This window comes from Zootoca vivipara, chromosome 8 (genome assembly GCF_963506605.1).
Source record: "Zootoca vivipara chromosome 8, rZooViv1.1, whole genome shotgun sequence".
NCBI classification, from domain to species: Eukaryota; Metazoa; Chordata; class Lepidosauria; order Squamata; family Lacertidae; genus Zootoca; species Zootoca vivipara.
This window is the reverse complement of record NC_083283.1, coordinates 85,951,583-85,964,618: the sequence shown is the minus strand read 5'-3', so window position 1 is coordinate 85,964,618 and position 13,036 is coordinate 85,951,583. Positions and strand designations below refer to the sequence as shown.

Sequence of the window (13,036 nt, the reverse complement as noted above, 5' to 3'; positions counted from 1 at the left end):
AAAGAAGCTGGTAAAATGCAGGCTAGACAATGCTACCATTCAGTGGATTTGTAACTGGCTGACTGACCGAACCCAAAGGGTGCTCATCAATGGCTCCTCTTCATCCTGGAGAGAATTGACTAGTGGGGTGCCACAGGGTTCTGTCTTGGGCCCAGTCTTGTTCAACATCTTTATCAATGACTTGGATGATGGGCTTGAGGGCATCCTGAGCAAGTTTGCAGATGACACCAAATTGGGAGGGGTGGCTAATACCCCAGAGGACAGGATCACACTTCAAAATGACCTTAATGGATTAGAGAACTGGGCCAAAGCAAACAAGATGAATTTTAACAGTGAGAAATGTAAAGTACTACAGTTGGGCAAAAAAAAATGAAAGGCACAAATACAGGATGGGTGACACCTGGCTTGAGAGCAGTACATGTGAGAAGGATCTAGGAGTCTTGGTAGACCACAAACTTGACATGAGTCAACAGTGTGATGCAGCAGCTAAAAAAGCCAATGCAATTGTTTTCTGCTGCTCCAGAGAAGCGGACACAGAGCAATGGATTCAAGCTACAAGAAAGAAGATTCCACCTAAACATTAGGAAGAACTTCCTGACAGTAAGAGCTGTTCGCAGTGGAATTTGCTGCCAAGGAGTGTGGTGGAGTCTCCTTCTTTGGAGGTCTTTAAGCGGAGGCTTTACAGGCATATGTCAGGAATGCTTTGATGGTGTTTCCTGCTTGGCAGGGGGTTGGACTGGATGGCCCTTGTGGTCTCTTCCAACTCTATGATTCTATGATTCTAAGCTTGCCTCTAAGTCATTAAGAAACAAACTAAACAAAGCAGGAGCCAAAATGCATCCCTGTCTCACTCCCCTATCCTAAATGGTATGTAAATTTTGTTAAGTAAAATAGTTCAGATCCCTGTGCCTCAACTAACTTTCACAGGGACTCTGAGGAAATGAGGCAAATATTGATGGCAATTAGATTGAAGTTCTAGGTCTTATTGACAAATTAAGAACTGGCATTGCACCGAGTCTAGATAGCATCCACTCAAGAGTTCTTAAAGAACTCAAAGATGAAAATATTGGTCTTCTCTAATAAAAATATGTGATTTGCCCTTAGATCAGTACATATCTGTTCCAGGAAAATTAGTGGAAAGCATTGATAAAGACAGACTTACCAAGCATATAAAAGAGCAAGTCTTGCTGAAGTAGAACCAGCATGACTTCTGCAGGGGCAATTTTGGTTTTCCTAATATTTTTTAATTCTTTGAGAATGATAACAAACATTATAGAGGTGATCTAGTTGACACTATGTACTTAGACTTTCAAAAAGCTTTTGACAAAGTACTGTACCATACCAAAGACTTCTGAGAAGCATAGCAGTCATTGAATAAGAGGAGAGGTCCTGCTATGGATCAGAAATTGGTTAAGGAACAGGAACCAGAGAATAGGAATAAGTGGGCAATTCTCCCCATGGAGGAATGTAGAAAGTGGAGTCTCCCACTACTTTGTTGTGAATGGAGCATGTGAGGGTAATTAAAGTCACCCATTACTCATAGCAAATATCCTTACTGATATCAAGAAGAGGTGTTTTACAGTTCTGATTCATTTCAGCAGGGTTGAACTGGATTGCGCCCTTCGTGATCTCCACTAGTAGACTTATGTATTCTGATCCTATGCATATTTGTTGAGATTTAAGTCTCACTGAGTTTAGTGAGGCTTGCACTGAAGTGGAAGTGCATGGGATTGCATCCCCAACTTCTGAAATTCATTTTTTACTTGTTTTTAAGCAAATTTCTGTATTAAGTTTGTTGCATTAAAGAATTGCAAACTTTCCATTGTTGCAAAGTCACTTTCTCTGTGCTCTTTGATTTATCTACATTTGCGCGTTTTCATTCATTCAGTTTCCATCTTCACCTGATACTGCTGGCCAGCACAGAGAATGAGATGATCATAAGGCACTTTTCTCCCATTGGAAACCAGTACATGTTTTGCAGCTCTGTCTATGCCAGTCATTTTTCCAACCACAACATTAATCCATGAACTAAGTGACATCAGTGCGTAGTCATCCTCATTAAAACAATGGCTGTGAAAAAAGAACATGTGATTTTTTTTAATTAGTTGATTGCAAGCATGAATTGTATACTTGGCAAGCTGGTTAAAGTCTCAGAGTGCATCAAGTGCTCTATCTTACAGAAAGTTTACTGAAGTCCACAATGAGAAATTATTCAGTATAAGGAATTGAAACAAACAAGTAAAACAATAGCCCATTCTATTAGATCACGTTGTAAAATAAATGTAACAATAGGATATTAAAATACATATGAAGTTTGAATCATGCTTGGCTTCAACTATGATCAGTATTAGGACAATTCAACAATAAAGTGTGGAGATGCTAATATACATTGCAACTATGTTAAACTGTAAGGGATGCGGGTGGCGCTGTGGGTTAAACCACAGAGCCTAGGGCTTGCCGATCAAAAGGTTGGCGGTTTGAATCCCCGCAACGGAGTGAGCTCCCGTTGCTCGGTTCCTGCTTCTGCCCACCTAGCAGTTCGAAAGCATGTCAAAGTGCAAGTAGATAAATAGGTACCGCTCCGGCGGCAAGGTAAACGGCGTTTCCGTGCACTGCTCTGGTTCGCCAGAAGCAGCTTAATCATGCTGGCCACATGTCCCTGAAGCTGTACGCCAGCTCCCTCAGCCAGTAAAGCAAGATGAGCGCCGCAACCCCAGAGTCATCCACGGCGGGACCTAATGGTCAGGGGTCCCTTTACCTTTACCTTTTTGTTAAACTGTAAATTCCTTCAGGTAGGGACATTATGGGCTGGATTCGACTAGTCAGGCAGTGGAAAAAAGTGTAATGAATTTAGCACAATGGGGCTCCCCCCCAACCCCTGTATCAGCTTGGGGAGTGATAAGAGAGCCCCAGTACAATATTCAGGGGTAGGAAAGGGGAGACTGTTTTGTCTGGCAAGCAGAACTGCTCACACTGATGAAATGACCAGTTTAATGACTAGTTATTAATCTGAAGGAACAATCAGACAGGGAAAGAATGATTCCCTCCCCCCCCCCCCGGCTTAAGAGGCCTATTGGAGAACCAGGAAGGGGACGAATTGGCTCAATTAATAACTGGATATTCACCCTGAATTTAAACATATCAGAGGCATAGCGTGGGGGGAGGGTGTGACGGAAAAGTTTGTTTACTGAGCATGTTGAGTCACCGAGTGTTTCTCCCCTAACTGGCAACAGCTCCTGATTGGCCAGAGTTGCAAGGGAGGCGGAGTGGAGGGAGAGACTGTGGGAGAGATTCCTGGGGTCTGTGAGGGGGATTCTGTCAGGAGGGCTGAGAAAAGAGAACTCTCAGGAAATGCTCTCAGGTTCTGAATCACAGAACCTTGTTAAAATAGACAAGACAAAGCCCCACATGGTGTTTTGCAGTGTGGTGTAGTGGTTAAGAGCGGTAGACTTGTAATCTGGGGAACCGGATTCGCATCTCTGCTCCTCCACATGCAGCTGCCCTCCACTGGACCCGTTCCAGCTTGTCAATATCCTTCTTGAACTGTGGTGCCCAGAACTGGACACAGTACTCCAGGTGAGGTCTGACCAGAGTGGAATATAGTGGTACTGTTACTTCCACACACTGATCTGGTAGGGACAGATGACAGGGATTACAGGAAAGTAGGAAAGCCAAACATGAGAACTGTCCCTGTCATTCATTACACAAACCAGCCATATAACAGATATATATTTCACAATTTGAAAAGAATGCTTACATTTCAGTCTATCCAACATTACTGAAAATGATTTAAACAAACCTGTTAGATAAAAACCGCTTATGTAGACAATTTGACTCTTCTTTCCCTGGAAGTCCATGAGTTGAAATCAAGGTTAGGTTGTTAAATTTCAGATGTGGACTATATGAGGGGGAAAAGGGGGGAACACCAAATCAGATTTGTTGAGGCAACATTGCTGAGACTTAGCTTACGTTCATATTTAGTACCTTGTAAGCAAGACTTTCCCACCAACTTACGAGTTGTTCTTGGTTGTTCAGCATTTCATATGCAATCATGCAAAAGCTAAAGGTATATGCTTTGCCAGTGGGGTCATTAGTAATCTAATTGGCTTTCACAAACTATTTTGATGCTTAAAAACAACCATACATGGTTACTATATAATTACCATATATTTGCAGAACCAACTGCTCAGTGCATTCTTGGTCCTAATGTTGAAATACCATTTATGGTTAGGGTGAGACCTTCACTGAAGAGTATTAAGACAACCAAATCTCTACCAGCTACTCTCTTCCCATATTTCGCAGGGCTGATTTGGATACAATGCTAAGATGTGGTTAAATTATAGTTTATCATTAGGTGAAAAGGACTTGGATTATGTATTTTCCACTTCCCTCTACTCCTCTGGCATGACCATGGAGAGGATATTTGAAGCATCCCATTTATCTATTAAACTAGCCAGAGTTCCTTGTTACACCAATCCTAAAAGAATTGCACTGGCTCTCAGTATGTTTCTGAGCACAATTCAAAGTGTTGGTGCTGAGCTTTAAAGCCCTAAATGGCTTCGGGCCTGTATACCTGAATGAGTGTCTCCACCCCCATTGTCCAGCCCAGACACTGAGACCCAGCTCCACGGGACTTCTGGAAGTTCCCTCATTGCGAGAGGTGAGGTTACAGGGAACCAGGCAGAAGGCCTTTTTAGTATTTGCACCCACTCTGTGAATGTTTTTACTATTTTTTGCTGGGAGCTGCCCAGAGTGGCTGGGGCAACCCAGTCAGACAGACCACTTCCAAAAATATTGGAAACACTAGGATTGAAATCAAGGGTGCCAACGTGAATAAAGTATTGTGGGGGCCCAGGTAAGCCCCACCCTGCATAATCAATCACATGATGAAGTGCACACACATGATTTGAATGGGAATGCCCATCCACTTTGTGGGGGCCCAGCCCCCTCAAATATTTTATTAGGCGTTGGCTCATATAATTGAAATCGTTCAATTACACACAATCTAAAAATGGGCAGAATTAACTGCCTCATGAAGAGGCTGATTGGAAGAAGCAATAAGCCTTGCTGTGTGCATGCCAATAATTGGAGGGTTTTTTTTTTTTTTTGCTATTTCACAGTAACAGTTCTTCACAGCACACAACTGGGAATTATTGCATTATATCTATGCAATAGTTTTGATTAAGGACTCAATTCATTACAGACACAATAGTGATTCATATATCCTAGGTTTATATTCCTTGCCATCCATCTGAAAGCAAATAAAACAAAAACAAATTTCTGGTCACTGGAAAAAATGAGGGAATTTATGAAATATCTCTAAGCAGAATTGCTTGTACTTTTAATGTAGGCTAAGAATGCTTAATGCCATGTGTTGTACAAGCATTGGGCACCCTTTGGTTAAAAAAACAAAGCTTCAAGTTAAGAGCTCAACCCAATGAAGCATTAAACAACTGCACCTGCATCATTGAAGCAAATAATTCCAGCAGAGATTCATGTTGCTGTGACTACAAAATGGGAAGAACAGCTCAAAGATACTTGTAAAGCAGTAGGGATTAGAGTATCTAGGGAAATAAGTAAAAGGTATTGGGTTTCATTGCCTGATTTTAGAGGGCAGCTAGAAAAGAAGGACTCAACATCCTTGGCTTTAAAATAAAAAGGATCATGTTGCCAATTTATTGGAAATATAAGAAACTGTAAAAGATTGCTGTTTTCTATGTTTTTCATTAATGGCAAATCAGTCAGATCATCAGTACTTTTAATGATTCCAATGGATGGGGTAGTTACTTTTTTTTTAATGAACCAGTTGCAAAATACACCTTTCTCTATTCAAAAAAATGTTTTTCAGTAAATGTCTGACACATTGTGAGCATTACACTAACTTGTAAATCTTAACCATTAGAATGCAAATATTCCAGCACATGGTTTGAAGGCAGATAATGCAACCATCTTGCTGAAACTGAGTAAATCTGGTCCTGGCCAGTGGATGCAGAGCCATCCTATGTATGTTGTTGTGAGGTCCACAGAAGAAAAGCGGGATAGAAAGATAAATTAGTGGGGAATGTCAGATCATATATGTAAATCTCAATGCAGTTTTTGTGCCCCATTGGCATACCACAGTCTGATGCAAAGTGACCTATTTGGCATGGTATATAGAGCATTTGTTGTTGTTGTTGTTGTTGTTTAGTCGTTTAGTCGTGTCCGACTCTTCGTGACCCCATGGACCATAGCACGCCAGGCACTCCTGTCTTGCACTGCCTCCTGCAGTTTGGTCAAACTCATGTTCATAGCTTCGAGAACACTGTCCAACCATCTTGTCCTCTGACGTCCCCTTCTCCTTGTGCCCTCAATCTTTCCCAACATCAGGGTCTTTTCCAAGGATTCTTCTCTTCTCATGAGGTGGCCAAAGTATTGGAGCCTCAGCTTCACGATCTGTCCTTCCAGGGAGCACTCAGGGCTGATTTCCTTAAGAATGGATAGGTTTGATCTTCTTGCAGTCCATGGGACTCTCAAGAGTCTCCTCCAGCACCATAATTCAAAAGCATCAATTCTTCGGCGATCAGCATTCTTTATGGTCCAGCTCTCACTTCCATACATCACTACTGGGAAAACCATAGCTTTAACTATACGGACCTTTGTCGGCAAGGTGATGTCTCTGCTTTTTAAGATGCTGTCTAGGTTTGTCATTGCTTTTCTCCCAAGAAGCAGGCGTCTTTTAATTTCGTGACTGCTGTCACCATCTGCAGTGAGCATTTTTACACATGTACAATTATTTGGGCCTGAATACAGGTATCATGTGCACTTTGAATCTGTGAACATCTAGGTCAGTCAGGCATCCCCAAACTGCGGCCCTCCAGATGTTTTGGCCTACAACTCCCATGATCCCTAGCTAACAGGACCAGTGGTCAGGGAAGATGGGAATTGTAGTCCAAAACATCTGGAGGGCCGAAGTTTGGGGATGCCTGACCTAGGTCTTGTCTTGTGTATGGAAGCCTCTGCACACTGCCATTCACACAAACACACACAGCTGAATATAGTCTCCAACTGTGTGCTTTGATTCACACGCTGAGCAAATTGTCTCCTCATCTACTTCAGTGGTGGGGCTTCTCTATACCTGCTGAGGGATGGATATGAGGAACTGTTCCCTCTACTGAAATGAAGGGGAAAGACGTGGTGGAGATCTGTCCATAGAGAAAATAAAACCCAGGTTAGAAGTATTTGATTTATGCTAGCAAAAGAATATATTTAAAGGTAATTCCCAAAAAATTATGTTTGGATGTACATATGTTAAATTGATTGTTGCAAATTTAAGGCACTTTCTGCACTGGGTTTGTGGCACATTTGTCATGGACACCATCCACTGTAAATGTGATTTCACAACAAGGCAAGATAGAACATGCCCTATTTATCTTTGTCCCATGCAAAGAGACAATATCTGAAGCTACTCCAGTAAGACTGAGTACGTGACAAACCAGTGTATTGTTTTGCTTTGGCATAATTCACCCTCACTACGAAGGAGAAAACAGTGGAGAAAGGGGGCACATATTTCAGCCAATTCATATGGCAAAAGGCAGATAGCATAAAACAATAACAATTACTAAAACATTCATTACATGTTAGCCCTGTGATCAGCAAGTAAGCACTAACTATTTAATTAGTCAACTAATTAGCAGCAGGCGACACAGAAGACTCCTGACATTCTCAGACAAATGTAAAGATAAAAAGCCTAATTAAACAGCAAGCATTATGCTACCTATTGCCAAACAAGACAGCTGTGCAGGATATTGTGTAATATTGGGCTACAAGATAACAGGACTTGTAGCTATTCTGTCACAAGTAAGGTTTTAGAAGCATGCAATTTCTAAGCTATTTTTAGATAACTAAACAGCCCCAAAGGAAGGAAAAGGAAATAAGAATTCATTCTAAACAGGAAAATCAGTGCTTTTACGAAATATATCTATATATTAGCAAGGGAAGTGCTACCCACTGTGAATGGTATGTGCACATTAAGTGACCATCTTTCCCTGCAATATAGATATTTATTTTGAGAGACACAACTTTCCCCCTATCATCAGTTCCATGGTTATTGGGAAAGCTGGCAATTAAAATATTAATGTGGCGTTCACAACTGACAGTACAGTGCACCCTTGAAATTGCCACCCCTGGTTCTTCAGAAATGCAGAAGCTGTATCAGTAATGGAATAGCCCTACTTCCAAAACTGGAGAAGCATGAGAGGAAAATGAAAACAATGTCTATAAGATCCATTAAGGCAACACCTTGCTACTAAAACCTCTTTATGCCCACTCTATGGAAAATAAAGAAGCACCAGTGAAAAATGCAGGAGGTATTTTCTGTCTCAGTGGGACATACACATTTTTAAAGGAATGCTCCGTAGCTACGAAAACAGCAGTGACTAATGTTAACACCTTAACAAAAGTATATAAAAGGGGGGGGGTTATATCTTTCCAGCATTTTAAAAAACATTTATATTTTAAATCTTTTCAAAGCCCCAATCACAGTAACTAGCATGCCTGAAAATGAATTATATTTGTCTGCTCCTGTGCTAACTACTTATGTGAAATAATTAGGCAGTAAGAATAATGAAGAGGAAATGGCTTCCTTTTTAAAGATTAGGTTTAAAATTGATTCTATTTTTAGCATGTGTCTCTCCTGCAAGAAAATCAAGAAAGGCTGAGTGGACTTAATATCCAGGTCCTAGGAGTGTACATAAATTCAGGAATCTATATACTGTATATAAAAATGTAGGGATTGCGCACACAGATGAAACAGCCTTTCTCCGTAACCGCTGAACTGTAATGTAACAAATTTGGCCACAACGTTCCATGCCCATCAGTGAGGGCCTTTGTTTTATGTAGGCCCCTAGGCCCCTGCCAGGCCGTCAGGCCCCCACTAGGTCCACGGGGGGGGGGGAGAGGGCGGTGGTGGGGGGAGAGGGACAAAACAATTTAAAAAAAACCAATCCACAAACAAAAACATACAAAATACACAACAACACATAGCAAAATCTCTAAAACCACACACCACACCAACTACCCACACTACAAATACACCACAACACACAAACACACCATACCCACATCTTAAACCCTACCCACTTCTGACCCACAAACAAAAAACACCCTACAGAACTAAACAAAATACCACCTTAATAAACAAACCTCTAAAAAAACCACCATAAAAAACCATTAAGCCACATCTATCTATCTAGCTATCTACCCAACTGCATGCGGTAGAGGGGGAATCACAGGGATAAACCGAGGGTGGGGAGAAGACAGTAAAAATCACAGGGATAAGCTGGTGGTGGGGGGAGGAAGGGACAGGAAACATCATGAATCAGAACAGAGTGGGGGAAATCACACTTCTCAAAATTAAAAACATAAATAAAACTACAAAAACAAACAAATGAAAATGAACAATCATAAGAAGACCCCCAAAATAAAAACCATAAATACAAGCACAAAGTTGAAACATCCAGAAAAACATATTATCAAAACACTATCCAAAAACAAGTTATGCAACCATTACCATTCAAAACACAAATGACATCAATAACACCACCACCCCCCAAAAAAATCCATAGCAGCGCGTGGCCGGGTTAGCTAGTGAATTATAATACTGCAGCATTGTGTGGATTTATAAAAATGACTGCTCAAGAATAAGATGTGGTTATAACAAGACATATTTTATTAGTGCATCTTAAAATATCCAGAATATATCAGATTCCCAGCCTGCAATGTGATTGTATCTGAAAACTTTGTTCCATTTCAGAGGCTCTCTTTCATGTGGCTAGTGGAAACCCAAGAGAGAGCCTTATTGGTTACGACATCCAGGATGTGGAGTTACGCCTAGTGAGATACCACCTGCTTGTGGGGTAGGGGTAAAAATGATTTTAGTTAAGCAAACCAATTTAGAAACTTGATTTTAGTGTATATACTGCTCCTGCTTTAACTGCTTAGTTTTGCTTGCTTGCCTGCTTTTAGGATGTTTTGCTTTATATTACGGTATAATGTTTATGTAAGTTGCCTTATGGACTTCTTGTAAAAAAAAAAAGGTATAACTGTATTTATTATCATCACCATTATCATCATTATGCATGTATCTGCAGAAGTGATAAGAAAAAAAGAAAACAAAATTACAGGAGATTGCCACTAGAGCAAAATATATGGCTGTTAGTAGTGAGTTCGATCCAAAGGTGCCTTTCCACATGCCAACAATGTACTTTTTGTCACAGAAAAACTACAGTATTTTATGCTTTGCACTAGAATGCTGCATAGGAAAGGCATGAAATTAAATCCAAATATATGATTTCCCCTGCACAAGAGCTTGAAGAGGCATGAGAACTGAAACAGATTGTCCCTATTTTAGCACTGTGCAAACTCTTCCACTACTGCATGAGCAGGTATATGCAGCAAGGCACTAGTGTTTTCAATTTTATAGCCAATAACCAAGGAACTGATGATAGGGGAAAACTCTACCAGTAAGGAGGTCGAAGCTGGATGTTTCAAGCTTAGACTGTGTGTCTTATGCAAACCAACTTTGTGTTTCTATACAAATAATTAAGAAACATGTATGATTTTGGAACCCAAGTTAAACTGTTTGTCTTTTCTTGCTGCTGTATGAACCTGACCTTTGAAGAGTTTGTAAGTAAGCAATTTTTAACTTACTAAACATATGGTCTCTTTCAATGCTAAGGAAAATGGGGGATTTTGGAAGCAACTTAGAAGGGGATATTTTTAAGGTCTAACGGGGTATATTTCCATGCTGTGGCAGTTTTTAAATCCCAGAACATTGTCCTGTCCAGTTTGTTCACCTTCTTGGCTCAGGCCTTGCTCGGGTGTGTGTCACTGTGGTTGGGTCTGCAATTGCTGCCTTTGTCACATATAGTTTGTCCCACAAAAGGACTAAAGAAGGAAAATTGATTTCATTTTTCCAGGCCTTTTGTTTAAATGGCATGTTGTTTCTTTGCTGCTGTGGTATTTTTTATTCATTTATTTTTAGAGGTTTGATTTTATTTACAAAATTCAGAAACACCATATTTCAAAAAATAAACAAAGTAATAGGTGAGGCCACCATGAAAACTCCACAACTAACATTATATTAAATATTATTAGAACACATTTGTGGAGGAACGCATGCTTGTTTGTTGTATGTTTGTTGTGGGATATATGCTAGTGGTAGTAGAAATAATGGTGACTCGGTTCTGGAAGGACTTAAAGAGTGCATATTTGGCATGCTTGCAGGCCAAACTACGGGAAATTGGCTGAAAGAAAAGCTCACCTAAAATTATGTATACAAAAAGGAAAAACACACAGATCCTTTTGCTGAACACTCCTACAGTTTTATTTTCAGTAGCTGTAGGCAACAGATGTTTGAATTGTGCTCATAAATGATCGGCAGTAGTTTAATTAAGAACTGGTGAAAAGTATTCCGTATGACCCATCTTGGTCAACAATCTAACAAGACTTTTTTGGACAAACTCAAGTGCCTGAGAAGTCATCAAAGGCAGACTCATTGCAATAATCTAATTTGAAAGTTATGAGAGCATGAACAACCATGGTTTCAAGTATTGCTTTAATTATTTGTTTTGCAATGTTATTTGTGTTTAATCAAAAGTAAATTATACTGAGTTCAAGCAAGCATACATAGGATTCAGCCTTAAGCTCTTATGCTGTAGACCACCTTGAGTGCAAAAACTAGAAATGTTGGCTATAAATACTTTAAAATAAACACGTTGTGAGTGACCCTTAGAACAAGAGACCCACTTTACAGATAGGGCATCTGAACCCCCATGCATAACTGTCCATACTTTATGAGGCAAACTTGCTTGTCATGGGTACACTGCTGTTACACTACTTTCCCATCACAAACATCATCATCATCATCATCATCATCATCATCATCATCATCATTTTATTTATACCCCACCCATCTGGAGGGGAAGATGTATGTGGTTCTTAAAATAACCACACAGACATGTCTACAATACCCAGTTTGGCTGAGCCTCCCCTCTGCACGTAAACAGACATGCACATTTATTTCTAAATCACCTACAGTATTTGCTTTGTGCAAGTCAAAATAAGACCCAGGACCTTTCCTCAAGCAACCAGTTTAAAAGACTAGGCATGAAAGGGCAGGAAAGTAGAGGGAAAAGGTAGGAAGGTTAATTTGAGAATGCCACTATGCACTAGGCAGATCTGTTCCATGTTGGTATTCTGGCTGGGAGGAAACTGTTACAGCCACCATACATCCATACATCCCTCATTCTCTAGCTGGCACTCTTCTCCTCACCTCTGCATTCCCAGGGCATAAATTCTGCAAAGGAAGAAGGAAGGAAGCCGCCTGCAAGCAATGAGTGGGATTAAGTGAATATTCCCATTTTTAATGTTTTGCTATAAGGGGTATGTTGCCTACCCTGTAAGTGTAGGAAGTGCAGGAAACACCTAGGTACCTACACATTATACACATTAGAGGCAGCCTGAGACAAACCCAACATTGGAGTGAAGGTGGAAGGGGAAAAGACTCAACGTGCACACAGAGCTTTGGGTCACGGTAGCATAAGTAAGTTAGAAAAGCTGAAGAAATTCAAATGTATTAAAAAAACCCAAAAATTAAAGCACACAGGACTTCTCTAATTATAAGAAACTACACACATTAAATACTTACCAAAAAACCAATGTTTCTAGGAAGGAGATTCCAACATTTGATGCCCCAACTACTACAATTCTAGCATTCACTGACACTTTAGGCTCCAAGGACAACTTCCGATTAAAGTGGTTCAATGCATACTTTATCTGCAAGAGGAGTTAACAAAAAGAAGTGATGACAAAATGCTGAGAACTCTTTAAATGATTTCTAACAGCATTACTAAGGAAACATTCTCAACCACACATAGATATTCCAAACTTTGAAGGAATGGCATACATTGTACTTCTATGGAGCTGCCACCACAGATCATGACTAAACATTTGGTGATACAGTATAGTTAATTTCATTCCTATGAGAAAAGAACAGAAA

At 40.3% G+C, this 13,036-nt stretch overlaps 1 protein-coding gene across 1 annotated transcript in view; it reads right to left on the bottom strand.

Annotated features, from left to right (window-relative positions):
• The window catches only part of CFAP61 (cilia and flagella associated protein 61), a 110,604-nt gene that overhangs the window by 34,462 nt on the left and 63,106 nt on the right, over positions 1–13,036 (bottom strand). Inside the window, exons 18-20 of the mRNA XM_035101986.2 lie at positions 12,686–12,813; positions 3,800–3,898; positions 1,902–2,070 (exon numbers count right to left, since the gene is read on the bottom strand). Coding sequence (XP_034957877.2) covers positions 1,902–2,070; positions 3,800–3,898; positions 12,686–12,813 — 396 coding nt within the window. The remainder of the gene's footprint in view (positions 1–1,901; positions 2,071–3,799; positions 3,899–12,685; positions 12,814–13,036) is intronic.